The following is a 22,025-nucleotide window of genomic DNA, read 5'->3' on the forward strand; positions in this document are numbered from 1 at the left end:
TCAAGTCGAGACACAGCAGCTGAAAACACAGATATTTCATAGAATAGATTAGAATAGACAACACTGATCCAAACAGTTTTTCAATGGCTAATGGACTAACACCTGAACACAATCTGGTTGTATGCTTGTACCATGACTTACTTTCCTGATTTATTGAGCTTTGAAGCCAAAAAACAAGGCAAAATTTGTTTTTGATGCTACACTTTTTTTTTTCCATTCATAATTTGCCTATTCATCCCTTATGAGACAATCTTTGCTACAAATATGTCAACCAAACAGTACCATACATTCAAACCTGGCTCCGCCAAGAATTCATATTCAAAGTAATTTTACCTCCTCCATTCCCACCGGGACGGGGCCTTTCTGAGGAGTTTCCATGTTCTCCCTGTGTCTGCATAGGTTTCCTTCGGGTCCTCCAGTTTCCCCTACCATTAAAACATGTGCAATAGGTGCCGCCTCGGGGAATGAGATCCAGAATCTCAGTAAGACTGTCCTGGTTAAAGAAAATTAAAAAAGGAGTTAATTGAGAATGATTTGGTTGAAGATGAAACGTCCATTGATCAGACTCTGATGATCTGGATGTGAGAGATTTGTGGATGAATGTAAATGTACATGTTTGGGTGGTATTAGTTTATGCAGACAGTGTTTAGTCATTCCTGTGTTTTGATGAAGATCAGACCACGGTTAGTGACCGACTGAGGCAGAAATGTGAGAAATTCGTTGAACTCACTTTTTCTTGCCACTGTATATATTTTAGCTTCTTAAAATGTGTATTCCTTGTATTGTAGAAGATATTCTTCTTCCTGTGTATTTCAGAGCTGTTCTAACTAGTGCATTTCTCCATGAGATTAATGACGTCTTATGAAAACCAAACACTTGTTAAAAATACAAAGAAAGAAAAGGCCATTGAAACATAAGCTCACGCATACAGTAGGTATGACCCGGGTGTGGAGCTGCAGCGCCCCCTGGAGGTTGTGTCGGGCCATTGTTCACAGGTCAGCCCAGGTCAATCACCTATGGTCACATTTCTTACTTCAATAACAATGGAAGCAACACATTCACTTCAGTAAAAGTATCAGATTCAAGTTCTTCCGAAGTAAAATATCCACTTTTAAAAGTGTTGGTTAAATGTAGTCAATACTAGATATTCTTCATCGTCCAGGTGCTTCATTCAATCTTCTAACATTAGAACTAAACAACTGGACAGGCAGCCGAAACCAACGCTTCACTCTCATCTACAGAGCTTCCTCATGGACACTTTATCTGGAGTGTTGTGGGGACTGAAGCGTTGGTCACATGGTCTGCAGTATCCTTTAGCAGAGTAAGTGAAGTCATGTGCACTTGCAAGTAGTTTTCTCATACAGTACTTTTTACTTCTACTTGACTAATGTTAAAATATGTATAAAAAAAACTGTACTTTTACTCGAGTAAAAAAAAAAAGTAATCGTTCCACTGTGAGTCTGTCAGTGACAAATCTTCATTTTGAGGCATAAAATAGATGTTTTTGGTTTTGTTTAATTCATTCTTCATAATGATTTCTTTTGATATGTTTTTGTGGTATTTTTTCTTTGACAATATGACCATTTTCACATTATTTCATGTTTTGTACTTAGTACTTTTTTTTTTTTTTTTACTCTTGAGTAATTATTAGGGCCAATACTCTTTACTTGTACTCGATTAAAATAATTTTTAAAGTAACGTTGCTCTTACTTGAGTAAATATGTTGACCCCTCTGTTTTTTAGACACAGGTTTGGTTTGAGATGTTTGGACACGTGACTTGTTCATTTCTAGTCTGTGATATGTGATAATTATGACGTTTATTTGACGCTCCTCACGCTGTAAGTGTAAAAAACGACCCTCTCTGGAAACGCTTTGAACACATAGCCTGGTTATGACTTTATGGCAGCAGAGATGATTCACGGATAAAACATTTCCCTGATCATTTGACTGTCTACGCGTGACGTCAGCGCTGCCAGCGTGGAAAGGCACGTCGCTGTAACGAAACCCGGAAGTGCCTGATTCATCCGGCTCCGACACATCCACAACACATCCCGACATACACGACTGTCTACGGGAGACCGGGGACTGTCTACGGGAGACCGGGGACCACAGCCCGCGGACCGCGCCGGAGCCTGGAGGTGAGGTCCCCCGGGGCCAGCAGCCGGGGGCGGGCCGCAGGGCTCGCTCACACCGCGGACAGTGCAGGGGTTAGACGAGGTTAGGATCGGTGCCGCTGACAGGAGGCAATCTGAGGTCTGGGGGATATTTACCTGGCGATACTTACCACGTGACCCTCTGTGACAGGTCGGCTATGTGCCCGGGTCACTTTAGAAACACCCCCACACCTTTCTAAGATGGAGGGTTCAATGCCCACACTGAAATGACACATTCTCCTTTAAACTGTGAGCTCTTTAGATCCATCCTCTGGACCGTCCATTGAAACATGACAAGGAAGTGAAAGGGTCAAACAAGGACATAGGCCTACATTATTATAGGTGTTATTACTCTCCTAAAGAAATAACAAGTACAACACCTGAGCGTTACCATGGTAATGGTGCTTTTATTTCTACAGGATCAGTGCACAACAATGCATTGATCAATCACAGTTGGTTTTATTGCCATTGTCAGTGAACAGGTTCAACAATAGGAATTTTCTTCTGTGCGATTATAAAACATAGATCAAGAGGAAAGGTGCCTGGTTATATTACCAGTGCTAGTTTAGGTTGAGAAACAAAAGGCAATTTAGGTTTTAATAGGTATGTGCTCATGTTTTGAAACAGTGGCCACATTGTTGATTTTTTTATGTGGCAAGTTCATAAACCCAGACTAACAGCAGTTAAGCATTGCCTTTGTGCGGGTCAGTGAAAACATTCATGTTTGCCTTTTTAGCCAAGGCCTAAGTTTGGCCCCAAGCCCTGGTTTACCCACCTGTGATTTTAGGGAGAACATTGTCTCCGTTAGCTGACAGTGTGTCACATGCTTTCATGATTGGGTCACACTGTATCAGTGTTGTTGGCTGCCCTTTAAGTTTTAGTCACATTTTAGTCAGACGAAAGCTCAACACGTCTTGGTCAAGTTTTAGTCAGTTGCATTATAAAAGATGTTGCCGCATGTGAGTCCACGTGAGCTGAAGCTGTCGCTCTGTGTGACGTGTAGCGGTGTGTTCTCTCCGCTCCGTGTGTTTGCGAATGTCTGACTTACACTTTCTCCCATTTTCATCTTGTCTCATAAACGTAAACTCATAAACGGCTCATGTTTAAGTCACAAATCTTAAGCTCGTCATCGTTATGTTATTAACATTAAAAAAAGATGCAACAACGAAATGATATCGTTATAGTTTCCGTTGAACGAAAACAACACTGGCTGCTTTCGCCTCATTGTAGAGGCGAAATCTGATGGTTCTTGTTCAGAAAGACAAACTCCTGCTTGTTGTAGTACTAATGCACACTGCACACTTACCGGTATGGTTTCCCTGTAGGTGTCCAGTCAAAGAACTGGAACTCACAGCCTTCTGCTAAACATCAGGTGCTCTCCTTGTTGAGCTGGACAAGTGTTGTGATTGTGATAAATGATTATTATACATCTATAGTCTGCACCGACACCGTGCTTGTGTATATCCCAAGAGCCGTCTCTTTAGTTCTCAGTCTGTCCATTATGTTGATACATTTTCTGAATCATTTTATCATCAGGGCAGTTTCGCCCGGTCACCAAAGATTTGGGCGGGTGCTCGAGCCCGGCAGCCCCTCAGGATCGGTGCTTTGTGCTATGATCAATCCAAATCCAAAAGGGTCTGAGTCTACTGGCGCCCCCTGCTGCTTGCTGCATGTGACACTGCATGATCCAAAATGACCCAGTGAAAGTGTTGGTCCACACGTGTGATTGATGCATGTGTTGGTGCCATCACTATAACAGTCATGTCATGTTCTCCATGCGTGTGCTGACTGTGCTCTTACATTGGTCTCACTCTGGAGCGGTCAGATCTGGAAGAGGCCAGACAGGTGCATTGTGGGAAATATCGGCTGATGTATCCCAAAGTATTTCAAAAAGATGAAAAGTAGAATCTGGGTAAACAGATTAGCTGTAGCTGGTGTGTGTCTATAACCTATAACCAGTCTGTGATAATCCAGCTCAGTATTCCAGTCTGAAAAACCTGTTCTGTCTCTTTAACAGCGGCTCAAGTGCTATACAAGCCCATGTTGCCATATGTTCTCTGCTATTTGCTCAAGGCGCGGTCAACCATTGTGTGGACCTGAGGAGTCATAAACCTGGCTCCTGCGCTGAAACGGGATGAAGACCTGGGAGAGGGATTGGTGATGATCTTTACCAACTCTAAAGAGCTTGGAGTCCAGCACAAATCACTAGGGCTTTGTGCTACTGTATAAAGAAATGTGATATTCCACGTTCTGCAATCTGATGATGTCATCATTTCAGATAGAGGGCAGACACTTACATTTTTTTGAAGAAATCCTCAAAAAGGAAATTGATTGATGTTGACATTTATCATTATTGGTGAGATGTGAATGCTACAGGCTGTGGGCTAACGCTGACGTGGTTCTCATTGCAATACTCTGCCTCAGATAAGACTGCAGGTCCAGGTTTGCGTAATCCTGGACCACTGAGGCTCAAACTCAGATTCCCTCCAGGGCTGTCCGCTTATCCCACTACGCACTGATAACAAGTATATCTTTACAGGGCATTTTCTCTGTTTTAACCATGTTGTTGCGTATGAAAAACAGTTGGTTTCATTCACATGTTTGAGTGAACATTCAGTCGGTCTCCTTCTCACGAGATTAAAACACTTGTGTGAAAATAACGAGCAAAAGAAATATCTGGATTTGTAATACTGTATGTCTGTAATTTTTTACTTTGACTTAATTTCACCAATCTATGCAGTGCAGAATTATTGTTATTGTTCCTATTTGGAAGTAGTTGGATTCACAAACCTGCCACGTTCATCTTTGGCTGAAAGTCCTTTCAGCTGACCAACATCACACACTTTTGGACTCGTTTATGAGAAGATAACTGGACCTTAATTCATATGTGCTGAGAGAAAAGATGTTGAACACTGTAACCGTTTTTGTTTCAAAAGGTCCAGTAATGACAGAGATATTAGCCAAAAACCAAGACAAAATCGTCAGCATTTTCACGGTTACTTACCACACACCGCGTTCCAAATTATTATGCAAATGATATTTTTCTACGATTTTCTAAATGATCAACTCAAATGTCAGTCAGCATAATTTTCAAGTCTTTAACTGTAGAGGATAATTTGAATGTGATTGACAAAACCTCCCAGTGATAAGAGTATTTTTTCAAAAATAAATGTAGTAAAAAACTCAAAATCTACTGTTCCAAATGATTATGCAACTCATATTTCAATGCATTTTAAAGGTTGTAATGACCTGAAAATGGTCATTTGTTGAATTTGCAGCATTAGGAGGTCATATTTACTGAAATCAAAAGCTATTTCAATCAAAAGCAAATAAGCTGATCAGACAAACTTTAATCATGCAGACTCCTGCACCTGGTGCTGTTCCTGCCGTAGAACTGGCTGTAAACCTGAAGATTACAAAGTCCCATAGGGATTCATGAGAAACTTGGCCCGACTTCTTTATAATAATGTAACGCTAATGCTCTGGTGTGTTTCTCTTCTCCAGGGCCTCGCACCGACACACACTGAGGAGATGGAGGACCAGACGCTGGCTCAGGTGGGACACAACCTGAACGAGGCCATGAGGATCCTGGACTCCCCCAGCCCCACGTACAGGTACAGGGACACACGGGCCTCTGTTCAACCCTACACGGCTCAGGGCGCAGTATTTCACTCTACTGCTGTCAATGTTTCACTACAGTAGCACTCAGTAGATGATACAAGCACCACTGCGTTATCGGCATTAAAAAAGGTGCTTCAACGTAAGGATATCGCTGTCGTCCTCGATGACAAAAACAACACTGGTAAATCATTATGAAATAATAAATGGTGGTCTGTCCTCTTTCTCTCTGGTTAGCATGATTAAAATGGCTCACTTTGGTCCAAGAGACTGTTCTCACCAAAGACACTTGGCCCACCGTCCACAAACACGTGTGCTCCCACTGGAGACAGAAGGACATCGTTGGTGTGAAAGTAGTTTCTAAAACATGCGCAGTAGGCTAATCCTCCTGCTCGGTACTCGTGGCTCTGGAGAAATGGGAGTTTGACAGAAGTGTCAGTTGTTTACATGTGTGTGTGTGTTCTGGTGCAGGGAGGAAGAGGAGCCAGCCCCAGAGAGGAGGCGCAGTCGCAGCAGCATCCCAGGACCTCTGCAGGGAGAGTAAGACTCATGTCCACATTACTCTGTTTCTGAAAGGACTGTGGAGTTGTTTTTGTTGAGCAGTAAAGTACTGTAAGTGCATTACATCATCTCAGCTGTATGTGAAGATGTTCATCCAAGAAGCTTCTTCGGTTCTGATCATCCTCTGGTCTGGAAACTGGATTTATTTGCTCCTCCTGAGCAGAGTTCATGCAGTGCATGTGCTTAGTCATGGAAAACAACTGTTTATTGAAAATGATTACTGCCTTATATACAGTATTCCTATAAGCAGAGTATATTGAGTGGATGAAAATGCTTTGGCCTCTGGAGGTCCATCTTGGGGACCAGCACACTAGCATGACCATTGCCTGTCCAGCCATCCACTCACACAACGCTTTTTGTATCTGTTCAAAAGCAGGACTGTCTGGAACCGAATTAACCACAAGTAAAATATTTTCTTAAATGTACTTAACCAGAATGTACCCTGCTTTATCTTCTCTCGTTGCTGTTTGTGAACCTGTTCTCAAACAATAAAAACTATTCTGATTCTGATTCTTAGGAGCACTTCAGCATCCGCGCAGTATAGTGAAGATGTTACTGGGCGGACTGGGCTGTTCCTTTAAATGGTTGCTTTCAGTAGATGGTGGCTTAACTGACTATATTCGTGCATATTTCTCGTTTTCACATGCTCGATCGGAGCTTTAGCATTCAGCATTAGCTAGCTTTCTCTGGAGAGTATGCTAAGGGCATCATCAAGGCCCAAACACATTCCCAGTGCAGATCCAGCCACTGAAATACGTTTTTTTGTCACCGCTTTTAATCCTGGGTGTTTAGATAAAAGAAACACTGATGTGTGCTTTGTATATGTAGCCCAGGTTCACAACACGATAAAGCTAATCCTCCATGACTTGTTTTTCTTCTGCAGCATAGGATCTAGGCCGCTCCAACATCACTGTTGGGGAAAGCTCCTGATTGGCCTCCAAAAAGTTAAACAATCCCAACTCTAGCGTCGGCTGCATTTGAGGCGCTGGACGTGCAGCAATGGCTTCAAAACGCACTTCACAGGAGGCGTGGGACGCACTGCAGGAGCTCTCGACGCTCCTCGAGGCGTGTCACACATGTATTTTGAACGTAAACTTGACGCTTTTGCCGCTTTCGGTGCATTTGGTGTGAACCTGCCATTAGAGTTGAACTCTCCAACGTTTAAAATCTGAACAGTTTCTAATAACTCCTTGTAGTAGATCCTTCACGTTAGTCTCAGCTCTTCGGTTGATGCTTCGTAAAACGACTAACTTCCTTGTTTGCAAAATACGCCATGTGCTGTTTGCATCATATCCAGCTTTTCTTTGATCGGTTACTACACTTGCCATTCTCGCCCATCGGGAATTTGAAGAAATGATATGTGACCTCAGATACACGTCTTTGTAAAGAATAGGAAAAGCGCGTGTACTGGCTAGACTAACATGACCATGGCCTTGCTGGTGTAGATGGGAGATAGGTGTGAGTCTCCTTCCCCCTCATTCACACCCCTCTCTCCGGGGGGAGGTGTGGTGTGTGGTTGTAACAGGAGAGTAGCTCCTACTTTCCAGGACAGAACTGAAGAAGCTTTATAGTTGGTTTTCAACTCAAAACAGCCCAATCCAGATGACTGCTTTGTTTGTTTTGAGAACATGTGACCAGTGCTTGTGTGTGTCCGCAGTGGTCAGGACGTGTCCACCATCCTGCAGCTGGTCCACAGCCTCATCCACGAAGAGGAGGAGGACAGCACAGGCCCTCTGTGAGTCCAACAGTCTCCCCAGCACTGAACACACTGCTGAAAACACTTCATCTCAAAGACTGTAATCACAACTGCTCAAAAGTACATTGTGGATTTAGGACTGAACACATATGGAATTATGGTTTAAAATAAAAAAGTTGATGTAAATTCTTCTAAATAATTCCAAATGTTGCTTTGGTTACTGCTTTGCACCTTTGACATTTTCTTAAAGTGTCGTCATGATGTCGTCACCAGGAATGGTTTAGACTTCACAGGTAGACTTTATGAAACTCATTGAGAAAATGCAGGGAATTTAGTTTTTTCCAGAGGTGGGTATAGAGTAGCCAAAGTATTTACTCAAGCAATGTTACTCTGAAATAATTTTATGTGCAAGTAAAAAGTACTGACCCAAATAAGTACTCAAGTAAAAGTAAAAAAAAATGCTGTGTGAGTATTGTGAGTACTGAGTAACTGTACTGAACAAGTACTTGTAAATGTAACTGAGTACTTACTCAGGTTATTTCAGCCTTTTTTGTTTCCTATGGAATCCCGTTTGTTCATTTACAGTTTAATGCCTTCAATGAGAAGAAAAACTAAAACATAAAAGTGTTTCAAACTTTAGACTGGTACTGTAGGTTTGTCACTGAAAGGTTCTGAAATATCCTCACTGAGTCCTTGTTGTGCCTGTGTTTGTGACAGCGGGCAGCAGGTGGGCGAGCAGGGCCACATGGCTCTGCTGGGGCACAGTCTGGCGGCCTACATGTCCATCCTGCCCCGGGACAGGCTAAGGAGCATCACCACACGTGTCCTGTCTGACTGCACGCTCTGGCTCTGCCGGCTCTTCAGGTCAGCCCATGAAGTCTCATTAGCTGCTACCTTTCTAATGGAGCACCACAGACTGTAGTGAACATCTGCCCCGACATCCACAGACTGTAGTGAACATCCACAGACTGTAGTGAACATCTGCCCCGACTTCCACAGACTGTAGTGAACATCTGCCCCGACATCCACAGACTGTAGTGAACATCCACAGACTGTAGTGAACATCTTCTGCCCTGAAATCCACAGACTGTAGTGAACATCTGCCCCAACATCCAAAGACTGTAGTGAACATCCACAGACTGTAGTGAACATCTGCCCCGACATCCACAAACTGTAGTGAACATCTTCTGCCCTGACATCCACAAACTGTAGTGAACATCTGCCCCAACATCCAAAGACTGTAGTGAACATCCACAGACTGTAGTGAACATCTGCCCCGACATCCACAGACTGTTGTGAACATCTGCCCCGACATCCACAGACTGTAGTGAACATCTGCCCCGAAATCCACAAACTGTTGTGAACATCTGCCCCGACATCCACAGACTGTTGTGAACATCTGCCCCGACATCCACAGACTGTAGTGAACATCTGCCCCGACATCCACAGACTGTAGTGAACATCTGCCCCGACATCCACAGACTGTAGTGAACATCTGCCCTGACATCCACAAACTGTAGTGAACATCTGCCCCGACATCCACAAACTGTAGTGAACATCTGCCCTGACATCCACAGACCGTAGCGAAACTGTAGTGAACATCTGCAGACTGTAGTGAGATTGTAGTGAACATCTGCAGACTGTAGTGAACATCCACAGACTGTAGTTAGATTGTAGTGAGATTGTAGTGAACATCCACAGACTGTAGTTAGATTGTAGTGAGATTGTAGTGAACATCCACAGACTGTAGTTAGATTGTAGTGAGATTGTAGTGAACATCTGCAGACTGTAGTAAAAATCCACAGACTGTAGTGAACATCTGCAGACTGTAGTGAACATCCACAGACTGTAGTGAACATCTGCCCCGACATCCAGTCTGTAGTGAGACTGTAGTGAACATCTGCAGACTGTAGTTAGATTGTAGTGAACATCTGCAGACTGTAGTTAGATTGTAGTGAGACTGTAATGAACATCTGCAGACTGTAGTGAGACTGTAGTGAACATCTGCAGACTGTAGTGAACATCTGCCCCGACATCCAGTCTGTAGTGAGACTGTAGTGAACATCTGCAGTCTGTAGTGAGACTGTAGTGAACATCTGTAGACTGTAGTGAACATCTGTAGACTGTAGTGAACATCTGCCCCGACATCCAGTCTGTAGTGAGACTGTAGTGAACATCTGCAGACTGTAGTGAGGCTGTAGTGAACATCTGCAGACTGTAGTGAACATCTCCCCCAACATCCAGTCTGTAGTGAGACTGTAGTGAACATCTGCAGACTGTAGTGAGACTGTAGTGAACATCTGCAGACTGTAGTGAACATCTGCCCCGACATCCAGTCTGTAGTGAGACTGTAGTGAACATCTGCAGTCTGTAGTGAGACTGTAGTGAACATCTGTAGACTGTAGTGAACATCTGTAGACTGTAGTGAACATCTGCCCCGACATCCAGTCTGTAGTGAGACTGTAGTGAACATCTGCAGACTGTAGTGAGGCTGTAGTGAACATCTGCAGACTGTAGTGAACATCTCCCCCAACATCCAGTCTGTAGTGAGACTGTAGTGAACATCTACAGTCTGTAGTGAGACTGTAGTGAACATCTGCAGACTGTAGTGAACATCTGCCCCGACATCCAGTCTGTAGTGAGACTGTAGTGAACATCTGCAGACTGTAGTGAGGCTGTAGTGAACATCTGCAGACTGTTGTGAACATCTTCTGCCCTTCCCCGTGCCCCTCAGGTATGAGAATGCCAGCGCTTACTTCCACGAGGACGACAGGGACGGCCTGGTCAGAGTGTGCCGCCTGGTGCTCAACGCCCGTTACGAGGAATACCCCACTGAGGGCTACGGGGCGCTCTCCTCCAAACAGCCTGTCATCTACCTGAGCGCCGCCTGCAGGCCAGGGCTGGGACAGCACCTCTGCAGTCAGGTATAGCACACCCACCCTCAACTGAGACATGGATGACAACTCTCAAATTTGAGTCTAATGATCATCAGTTGGGAAAAACGATTTCAATTGTAATCATTACCCAGGGCAGGCACTTCCTATTAGACATGTCCAAAAAATGGATTCCTTGATGCTAAACCGATACTAAAAGTAGTGTCAAAGCTTGGCATTCATTCTAGGTATTTAGAGCAGTGTGTTAGCTGTGCACGGCCGCTGTCCTTTTATTCTTACTTCACCTGACGCTTTTTAACACTGATTTTGATATTATTACAAAGACAGTACTTGAACTAGCGACTTGTAGTTTGATGTTTGCTTTACAAGGCCATGCAGCTGTAAACTTTACCGGCACATGATCAGCTGAACAAACAAAGTTTCACTTACTAGCCTACTTACTACACTTTACCCGTGTTCAGTCTCTCCCTCCTGGAGTCTGACATGTATGCACTAAGGGACTGAACAAGTATTCGGTTTGTTGTACTTTTATTTGAGTATTTTACTTGATCCCTACTTTAAACATCCACTTGAAAAAACTAAGAAAAATAAAATAAAGATTACTGTGAGTCTGTGACTGTTGCTGAGTGCGATTGTCATTGTAATCTAATGTGTGTGTCCCGTTCTCAGCTGGGCCTCCCTCTGTCCAGCCTCTGCACTGTGCCCTGCAACACCATGTTCGGCTCCCAGCACCAGATGGTAGGTCCACACGCCCGGCTTCAGCTCCTTTTTTTTGTTTTTTTGTTATATTGATGTGGGTTTTTTTTTCAACATATAATTTTAGCCAATTATATCAATAAATCATCATGATCATGAATCATCTTCAACTGCTTTTTGTTTAGTTTGAGTCCTATTTTAGTCTGTAAAAAAAACACTTGGATGAAACATACATTCCTTATTATTTTGTGATGTAATTTCCATTCCCTCTGAAGTGTTTGCCAAACTACATGCTTTATCAAAGATATTTCAAAGACATCTAGTCTGGGAGCGAGCGTGATCTCGGCCATTTCCCGGGATCACAAGGACATTTTGTGAAGTCAACAATTGCAGCCTGTGATGTGCAGTGAAACGTCAGTGTATTTGTGGTAGGGCTGGGTACCGTTAAACCATACCAGTCTGGTATTGGACATTTTTTTAGGTACTACTGGTATTGAAAAAAATCAAAATATTGAAAGCAGGCACCGAAGAAAGTCTTCTATGTTAAGTTTCAGCTCATTAAAAAAAGGGGAAAAATTTGAGCTGAAACAACCAAGTCACTTCCTTAGTTGTTTCAGCTCAAATTTTTCCCCTTTTTTTATTTTAACCCAATACGCCTTCTACATTTTTTCCTTATTTTTGCCACAATTTCTCCCAAATTTCACCCAAATTATTTCCCCGTACATTTCTTGTACATTGTTTTCAGATTTGCAGATCTTTCACACATTATGGTTGTATTTTCTGGTTCTAGGCGACATATATTTCATTATAGGTATCAGAAAAAGTATTGTTCAGGTATCGTTCTCGAAAATCAAGCGTCATACTGTCCCAACTGTGTGTTCCAGGACGTGGCGCTGCTGGACAAACTGGTGAGAGAGGATGCAGAGCTGGGGAAGCTTCCTCTGCTGCTCATCGCTAATGCAGGTACACAGCAGTAAGATCTCTGTCAACCCCACAGCTCAAACGCAAAGGTCTGCTCTAGTCAATGTGTCAAACTCTGGGGCATATCAGCACAAACCAAGAACCAACGCTAGATAAGAATCGAAGAATCAAAGGCATAAAGCTTCAAGTGAATGACGTGCAGATAATCCAATTAGGTTCAGCAGCCGACACTGTCAAGGTATGAAATAAACAAACAGGTCTGGCTGCAAGAACATTATTATCAATATGTCTAGTGGGGCCTAGACGTATTACTGACATCCCATGAGTTTAAACGTCACCAACACAAGACAGATAAGAGATAACTCTCCGGAGAGTGTTGCCTGTCACTAAAGCAACATGTTACTGCGCCCTGTCAGTGTCCACAGAGAGGCTGCTCCCTCGCCCGCCTTTTTGCTGATAAAAATGTAGCTAAAAGTAGATAGAATAATATCAGAACAACAGTACTCACTCCTTTTCAAATATGTAATAGTAGAAAACATGTTAAAATATGTAAAAAAAAAAAGATTTTTTTATTTGAAAAGTAGACTTGGTCGTCGACAGAAAGCTTGCTATACACTTTTTTCTATGTCTGTAACTGTCTGTAAGTTTTCCGTTTTCACCTGCAGCGTCTCGCCTTTAAAGGCCAGTTCTACCATAGTGTTTTCTGCGATTGTGAGAGCAGCCTATGTATGGGTGACTGTGTAATGTACGTGTGTTGCTCATAGGCACTCCGGCGGCGGGGCACACAGACAAACTGAGCCGACTGAGGGCGCTGTGTGAACAGTATGACATGTGGCTGCACGTGGAGGGGTGAGAGCACCTTCACACTCACACTGCCCAGGAACCAAACCTTCACCCTTCACTAGGAATGACTACAAATGTAGTTCAGTACATTTCATCTAATTCTATTGTACATAGCCCTAAGGTGCAGAGGTCATCAATCATGTTGATCTGCACCCCTCCTTTAAGTGACTGAATGCTTTAAAGTGGAGTTGGGAGGACGTCCCACTGGACACCATAGAACTATAAAGGAGAAGTGGTGTTCGATTCAAACGTATGCGGACAGTTAGCAAGGTGCCTAGTCCGGGATGCTCCGCGTCTGTTAGCATTAGCCTGCTCAGTGTATTTTTCATATACCCGTTAACATTAGCCTGCTCAGTGTATTTTTCATATACCCGTTAACATTAGCCTGCTCAGTGTATTTTTCATGTACCCGTAAGCATTAGCCTCCTCAGTGTATTTTTCATATACCCGTTAGCATTAGCCTACTCAGTGTATTTTTCATGTACCCGCTAGCATTAGCCTGCTCAGTGTATTTTTCATATACCCGTTAGCATTAGCCTGCTCAGTGTATTTTTCATGTACCCGTAAGCATTAGCCTGCTCAGTGTATTTTTCATATACCCGTTAGCATTAGCCTACTCAGTGTATTTTTCATGTACCCGCTAGCATTAGCCTGCTCAGTGTATTTTTCATGTACCCGTTAGCATTAGCCTGCTCAGTATATCTTTCATATAGCCGTTAGCATTAGCCTGCTCAGTATATCTTTCATATAGCCGTTGGCATTAGCCTGCTCAGTGTATTTTTCATGTACCCGTTAGCATTAGCCTGCTCAGTGTATTTTTCAAATACCCCGTTAGCATTAGCCTGCTCAGTGTATTTTTTATGTACCCGTTAGCATTAGCCTGCTCAGTGTATTTTTCATGTACCCGTTAGCATTAGCCTGCTCAGTATATATTTCATGTAGCCGTTAGCATTAGCCTGCTCAGTGTATTTTTCATTTACCCGTAAGCATTAGCCTGCTCAGTGTATTTTTCATGTACCCGCTAGCATTAACCTGCTCAGTGTATTTTTCATGTACCCGTTAGCATTAGCCTGCTCAGTATATTTTTCATATACCCGTTTGCATTAGCCTGCTCAGTGTATCTTTCATATACCCGGTAGCATTAGCCTGCTCAGTGTATCTTTCATATAGCCGTTAGCACTAGCCTGCTCAGTGTATTTTTCATATACCCGTTAGCATTAGCCTGCTCAGTATATCTTTCATATAGCCGTTAGCATTAGCCTGCTCAGTATATCTTTCATATAGCCGTTGGCATTAGCCTGCTCAGTGTATTTTTCATGTACCCGTTAGCATTAGCCTGCTCAGTGTATTTTTCATATAGCCGTTAGCATTAGCCTGCTCAGTGTATTTTTCATATACCCGTTAGCTTTAGCCTGCTCAGTATATCTTTCATATAGCCGTTAGCATTAGCCTGCTCAGTATATCTTTCATATAGTCATTAGCATTAGCCTGCTCAGTGTATTTTTCATATACCCGCTAGCATTAGCCTGCTCAGTATATCTTTCATATAGCCATTAGCATTAGCCTGCTCAGTGTATTTTTCATATACCCGTTAGCATTAGCCTGCTCAGTATATCTTTCATATAGCCGTTAGCATTAGCCTGCTCAGTATGTCTTTCATATAGCCGCTAGCATTAGCCTGCTCAGTGTATTTTTCATATACCCGTTAGCTTTAGCCTGCTCAGTATATCTTTCATATAGCCGTTAGCATTAGCCTGCTCAGTATATCTTTCATATAGTCATTAGCATTAGCCTGCTCAGTGTATTTTTCATATACCCGCTAGCATTAGCCTGCTCAGTATATCTTTCATATAGCCGTTAGCATTAGCCTGCTCAGTGTATTTTTCATATACCCGTTAGCATTAGCCTGCTCAGTATATCTTTCATATAGCCGTTAGCATTAGCCTGCTCAGTATGTCTTTCATATAGCCGCTAGCATTAGCCTGCTCAGTGTATTTTTCATATACCCGGTAGCATTAGCCTGCTCAGTATATCTTTCATATAGCCGTTAGCATTAGCCTGCTCAGTGTATTTTTCATATACCCGGTAGCATTAGCCTGCTCAGTATATCTTTCATATAGCCGCTAGCATTAGCCTGCTCAGTGTATTTTTCATATACCCGGTAGCATTAGCCTGCTCAGTATATCTTTCATATAGCCGTTAGCATTAGCCTGCTCAGTGTATTTTTCATATACCCGTTAGCATTAGCCTGCTCAGTGTATTTTTCCATAAAGCCGTTAGCATTAGCCTGCGATCCAGATGTTGTCAGCTGTTATCAACCCACCGACAACATTTAGGAGGGTACAGAGATTTTACTTTAGATACAAATTGGCGTATAAAAGTGTCCTCTGAGCTAAATGTTAAATCAAATTCAGTTAAAGGTGCATTATGCAACTTTTTATGCGGAAAGAAAAGTTGATGTTAGTGCATATTTAACTGGAGCGTTGTAGAGACCACTGTGATCGACAGTAAAGGAGACATGCTGACCACTCATACACCTACTCAGTCACTGCAAGGTCAAATACGCACACATGGAATGGAATGGACAAACACACCTTGCCATAGTTTTGCAGAGCGCCTGGCTTTCCCATTCATTTGTATGCAGATTGAACGTTCAATTTGAATGGGTCCGGTGTTTGACAGCATTTTATCAGTGATTCCTGTGCTGTGGTCCTCACTGTGCTGTGGTCCTCAGAGTGAACCTGGCGACCCTGGCCCTGGGCAGCAGCAGCAGCAGCAGCAGCTCTGCACTCATGGTACGCCTGCTCCATGTGTCTGGGCTTTCTGGGCTGGTGCTTTTCATCATCTTGATCTTCTCCTTTGCTGCTCTAGGCAGCGACTCGCAGTGACAGTGTGACTCTGACTCCCGGGCGGTGGCTGGGGCTGCCCGCTGTGTGTGCGGTCACTCTGTACCGTCACGAGGACCCCGCACTGGTACGACTCTCTGGACTCTCAGGTGTTAGCCAACAGTGGACATGTCCATAAGCCACTATTTATTCACCCTGTCAACAATTCAGACACCATGTTCCAGTCTTGGACTTAATGAGCCTGAATATCTTATATAAACAAGCTCTGTGCACAGAATGTTTTTGGCTAACTTCCTGTTGGCGAATGTGGGGTAGCAATTTAAAATAAAATAAACATGTACATTTATAAACACATAAGTCTTAGATGAAACATTTACATCTGTGTAAAATAGTGACACAATCTGAGCTTGTTTGTGTTTCTTTTGTTTGTCTAAATTTATTTTTGAATTACATAGATAAAGTAAAGCAGAATATTTTTAGTGTATTGAGCTTGGAACTAACTTGAAAATTGCATGGACAAATGTATTTTTTGTCCAGTTGAAGACGCTGTTGTTGTGTTTCCAGTCCCTGTCCGCGGGCCTCATGTCCAGCGGGCCCCTGGAGAAGCTGAGGGCCCTCCCTCTATGGCTGTCCCTGCAGTACCTGGGACACAGTGGCATCGTGCAGCGGATCCAACAGGCCGTCGCCCTGGTAACGACCTCTGGGCTGCGTCTCATTCAGCGTTTAGTCCACCTGTAGGTTGAACTGTGTCCTCTGTCCTCAGAGTCAGCAGCTCCTTCAGGACCTAAAGCCGCTCTCGTGCATCCGAACTTCAGTGAGTCTCTCATGTTTCTACTACTTTACAAACCCAGACACAACGTTTCGGGTCACCAACTTTGGTTAATCATGAAACATCGGCTAATTTGTCTGAAGAAATGTCCTGCTTGTTTCACATTCCTGAATGGGACTTGTTTGTAGTGGGGGACGGTGAACTTTACAGATAGAATGTAGCTGCCTGCGCTCGAGGGTTTTGTTTTAACATACCGGTTTACAAGGGAAGACCCGGCAGGTGAAAACGACGATTTTTCACGCAGTGGTCTTTTTTACTAATACAGGATAAAACTCATTGAGATTACACATGTCTTTTACAAAAGTGTCCTGACAAAGATACAACATCACACACAAGTTCCATTTGTACGAAGATAATCAAAACGGCTACATGTGAAAGACTGTGTTTCAAGACTTGTCAGAAGTGATCTGAAAGTACGAAGTGACACAAGTTCTTTTATCTGGAACTCCTTCTGTAGTTCAGAGTGCGGTGCAGATAAGGCACAAGTCCAGCATTACATTTAGAAATCAAAAGATACCAATGTTTCAATCTACGAAACGACAAAGAAGAGGAGCGTGAGGAGCGTGCAAGACGCAGTGATGTTTGTAATAAAGTGTAATGTTCCAGGATACACAGTGTCAAAGCACACAGTCTGTGGAGGCATTCATATAACATGACAAAAGTCCTAAACAGGCATTGAAGTAGCAGTCACAAGTTTCTTTCGGGCTTCAAATGATAAGCACGACTACACTTACGACTAACACTGCATTTATCTGTCGCATTAGGCTGTCTATTGTACATGTCATTAGTACATGACATATCTGCTAAACAATTTACCTTTAAATGTCTGTCTCTTTAAAAACTAAAAAAGCGTTTTGAGCATTTAATCAGTGTTGCTGATGAAAGATTGTTCTGCTCCTTAGTTACGTAATATTATGCTTAGTTTAAACAGCTGTTAATAGGTTGTTTTTTTATAAAGAAACAAAGACGTGTGCACACTGATACTGTCAGTGCAGCCTGACAAAGCAGTGCAGCTCAACGTTACACCGTCAACAGTTAAAGCACGTTCTGTATTACTCCGCTGCATCTGTTTCCATAGTAACGACAAACAATTTGGACGTTCTGCTCTCCCAAAATTGGCTTGTTGCACGGTATGGCTATGCTAGTTCCTCTGACCTGAAGTTGTGAGCGCCAGTACTTCCTGTCCGTATTCCTTTCCTGGAATAATAATCATATTTTCTAAAGATCACGTGGTGGGCAGTGAGTTCCCGGTACATGATCATTTACTGTTCAGATCGGAGACACCTGTGATCATAAAGGATTGATGGTTTGTCTTGAAGCTAAAAGCTAATATGCTATAAAAGGCATTATTTCAAATTGTATAATGCATGAAATATGAGCTTTTTGCTTCAAGACAAACTCACTGATCCTTATAAACATAGATGTGTCCTCCATTGAAATATTTACACTGTACAGCAGCTCGTTAACCTGCAGGAAGTGATCATCTACCAGGAACTCACTGTCCACCACAGAATCTCTAGGAAATACGATGATTCGAACGGGTCTAAGCTCATGGAAATTAATATGAACAGGAAGTACTAGCCCCCACAACTTCAGCTCAGAGGAACTAGCATAGCCACATTATGCAACAAGCCAATTGCATCCGATGGGCGGGAGAGCGACTGAATTTTGCGTTGCATTATGGGTAACACTTATCTTCGCAACGTCCGGTCCTGTCTGCGGGAGCGTTTTCGTTCGTTCTCCTTGCTTCATCTTCTTTTAAAAAAGGAATATAATTCTGTAGCTGATATTTTATGATGCAGACTTTGACTGTCCTGACTCCCTACATTTGGGGCTCGTACCTCCCGCCTCCCTTCACACTGCCCCGCTGTAAGGTCTCCGGCCCAGCTCGGAGCCTCGAAGGCCGGGCAGGATAGCTAACCGTTGCCCCAGGGGTCTGTGAGCTGTCCCTGGGAGACTATAGTAAAAAGCACTGACATCTCTGATTATCTCTCTGCCCAATACAACTTTATCGAGTCTGTGTTTTCAACGTTAGAACATCAGCCATGTCAAAAAATAAGTTCGTAGCCGAGCTGCTAACCGCTCGCCCGGAGCTAACTAGCTCCTTAGCAACTAACTCGCATAGATCCGGTGAAAACCAGTATTATGCAATAATAAGGTAAATAAAGCTGTAACTATATAAAGCAGCCTTTGAGATGATCACACACTGAGCCGGGCTTGATGCATTTGTGGTTTGTTGCGGACTTTTCATCAACAATGAGCTGTAGGCGATTGTAACAAGCTAACGGGGCTAACCTGGAATTACCATTGTCCTCTGGCGCAAATAATAGTCCTTTATTGGGACGTATGGGCTGGATATGAGCTTAAATACTAGAGAGATCCTCCCGTAGATCGTGTGTATATCTATAGTTGAAGATCCAGAGGACATGACAGTAACAAAGAGGGACTAGTTAAAACCAAAACAGCAGTTCTTTTTCAGTCAAGAGCTCCTTCCTACTCTTCAGACCACATTCAAAATCACTCGCCCTTGATGTCTCAATCATTGGTCATCATCATGGTTTTGTAAAGCCCAATATCACAACAGGAGTCGCCTCCCAGGGCTGCACAAACCATTAAGGCAATAAAACAGAACAGAAAAGTCTCCATCGCCTTCAGTCGGAATGCAGTATAACAGCAACAGGAAGTGCGTTAGGACACGAACGATCACAGTGCCGCTCAGTGGATGATATTTTGGGAGAGCAGAACACCCGAATTGAGTTTCAGGTAAAACAGCGTTTCAGTTTGTGGCACTGAGATATAAGTGGATCATTAGCCGTGCATTAAACAGTTTTAATAATGTTCTTGAGTCCACATCGTGCATTAAAACTGTATAATGAACTCCGTGGGCCTGTACCGTATGAGAGGTGCAGTTACTGTGTCCTGAGGGGAACTGACCTATGGTTTTATCACTGCCCTCAGCTGTTTGTGTGCTTCTCTGTGCGTCCCTCAGGTGGAGGACGAGCTCTCTTCTCCGGTGGTGCTCTTCAGGTTCAGCCCGGACTACAGCTCTGGTAAGTCCAAGGTCAGCTGTAATGCTAACTACATCCTCCCAGGTCTGATTTATATCTCCCATCTGTCCAAAGCCTCATCATGAGCACTTCTTTTGTAACTGGATCTTCATTTTTAAAGCTGCGAATGGCTTCAGAACCAGAGTAGTTCCTTTATCAGAAGACTTCATCATGATAATGTTTAAAATCTTTGTCGTCCAAAAAAAAAAAGACTAGTTTGGGCTAGAACTCCTTCAGCAGAGGCACTTCATCACACTGCAGGAAACATCTTATTCACCTTTAGATTGAGTAATGACTTTGTTCTGGCTGGCAGCTATTAATGGATCTTTAGTGAATCTTTATCCCACATTAGTACATGTGATACTCAGGCCTCCCGCAGTGACGAAGCTACAAACCTGGATCCATTCACAAAATACTGACGTGTTTGGTGTCCACGTGAGCACAGAATCCCCCGACAACTCTCTCGACATTTGTGCAAGATGCCAAAAGCGAACATCTGTGGGGACCTTTAGTTTTCTCCAAATTAGCGTTTCATTCCACTTTAGCAGCTCCTACAGACTCCACACTCTCCAGTCTGGAACTTAACAAGATTTAGAATGTTTTATCTGAGAGAATCTATAATATTGAGCTGTGAAACCCCAAAAACAAAGCAACAGATTTATTCATAAACTAAATAAATCTAAAATCCTTCTGAGCAAATCTTTGTAACTGATACATCATGAAATAAAACCATACATTTGATATTGAAAATATAGGTAAATTTGGCAATTTTTACACATAAAATGCCTTTTTTCTTTCTCTGTAATCTACAAGCAGTATTTTTTTTGTATGTAGCTTTATCTAAAATGTTGCTACACCTTTTGACTGTGCTAGAATCCATGCAGTATGTGACTGTCCTCTGTGACCCCCCAGAGTCCAGCTCCTGTCCTGCGGAGAGGGAGGTGCTGGATACCTTCAACAGATGGGTGAGCTCCCGTGGCCTGCGTGTCCGTGGCAGAGGGTTCAGTCTGACTGTGTGTGCTTGTCTGTAGCTGGGGCAGGAGCTGTCCCGCCTGGCGCCCTCCTGTGGCCTGGACCTGGTGGAGCTGGAGGATGAGGGGGTGTGCGTGCGCTTCAGCCCCCTCCTCACAGCCGCAGGTAGGACCCGTCACACCGCACGGCTGTCAACACATCACCTTCAGGACTCATCGTTTCTCTGAAATTCTTTCATTGATTTACATGTATATCTCCAGTTCGGCTTTACTCAAATCTAAAAGCTTCTTGACTGGAGCTTACAGCCCATAGACCAGTGTAGCGCCTCATTTCAAAGACCTGCTAAACAGTTTTTGTGTTTTTTTTCATGACTTTTTTAGCTGCGTTCTCGTCAGATATTTATTACATTTTGTGTCACATTTTATTGTTGCTATTTTGACGCTTTTTTCAAGAAGCTTTTAGATTTGGGTGATGCCAAGCTAGAGAAAAGATGCTTGGTTCAGGTGGGGGTTAAGAGATTAAAATGTTTTAAGTACTACACACAAAATAAGTGTTGAAAGCAGGAACCGAAAAAAATCTTCTTTAGTTAAATCCAAGTTTCAGCTCAAATAAACTATTTTCCCCCATTTTTTTTAATTTTTTTTTCCAATGCCCAATTTTCCCCATTTTTGTTAACTCCCTTTTGTTTTCCACATTTCCTCTTTCCCCCCATTTCTCCCTATTTTTTATCCCATTTTTTGCTCCTATAATTTTGGAGATGACACTGGAAACGAATCCAATATTGTAAATTTGCAGATGTTCCGCTCATTACTGTTCTGTTTTCTGATTCTAAACGACAAATATTTTAGTATCGGTATCGGTATCGAAAACCAAGTGTCGTTAAAACCCTTGTGGATCGTTAAGATCATGTTTGACCGCATGAACTATGGTTATTTCAATCGAGAATAG

General features: G+C 43.0%; 2 protein-coding genes across 3 annotated transcripts in view; both read left to right on the forward strand.

Annotated features, from left to right (window-relative positions):
• Window positions 1–22,025, forward strand: part of gspt1l (G1 to S phase transition 1, like) — an 86,132-nt gene that overhangs the window by 28,203 nt on the left and 35,904 nt on the right. The gene's annotated exons all lie outside the window — the stretch shown is intronic.
• Window positions 1,999–22,025, forward strand: part of pdxdc1 (pyridoxal-dependent decarboxylase domain containing 1) — a 29,447-nt gene continuing 9,420 nt past the window's right edge. Inside the window, exons 1-16 of one of the 2 annotated variants that reach the window (XM_079564946.1) lie at window positions 1,999–2,139; window positions 5,659–5,768; window positions 6,244–6,312; window positions 7,991–8,068; window positions 8,747–8,893; window positions 10,764–10,953; window positions 11,593–11,661; window positions 12,504–12,582; window positions 13,305–13,389; window positions 16,118–16,178; window positions 16,255–16,356; window positions 16,794–16,919; window positions 16,993–17,043; window positions 20,048–20,108; window positions 21,018–21,070; window positions 21,137–21,242. In XM_079564946.1, the coding sequence (XP_079421072.1) occupies window positions 5,686–5,768; window positions 6,244–6,312; window positions 7,991–8,068; window positions 8,747–8,893; window positions 10,764–10,953; window positions 11,593–11,661; window positions 12,504–12,582; window positions 13,305–13,389; window positions 16,118–16,178; window positions 16,255–16,356; window positions 16,794–16,919; window positions 16,993–17,043; window positions 20,048–20,108; window positions 21,018–21,070; window positions 21,137–21,242 (1,360 nt within the window). In that variant the 5' untranslated portion in view covers window positions 1,999–2,139; window positions 5,659–5,685. The remainder of the gene's footprint in view (window positions 2,140–5,658; window positions 5,769–6,243; window positions 6,313–7,990; window positions 8,069–8,746; window positions 8,894–10,763; window positions 10,954–11,592; window positions 11,662–12,503; window positions 12,583–13,304; window positions 13,390–16,117; window positions 16,179–16,254; window positions 16,357–16,793; window positions 16,920–16,992; window positions 17,044–20,047; window positions 20,109–21,017; window positions 21,071–21,136; window positions 21,243–22,025) is intronic. The other variant, XM_079564947.1, reaches the window with a different exon arrangement.

Source organism: Gobius niger (genome assembly GCF_951799975.1).
Source record: "Gobius niger genome assembly, chromosome: 10".
NCBI lineage: Eukaryota > Metazoa > Chordata > Actinopteri > Gobiiformes > Gobiidae > Gobius > Gobius niger.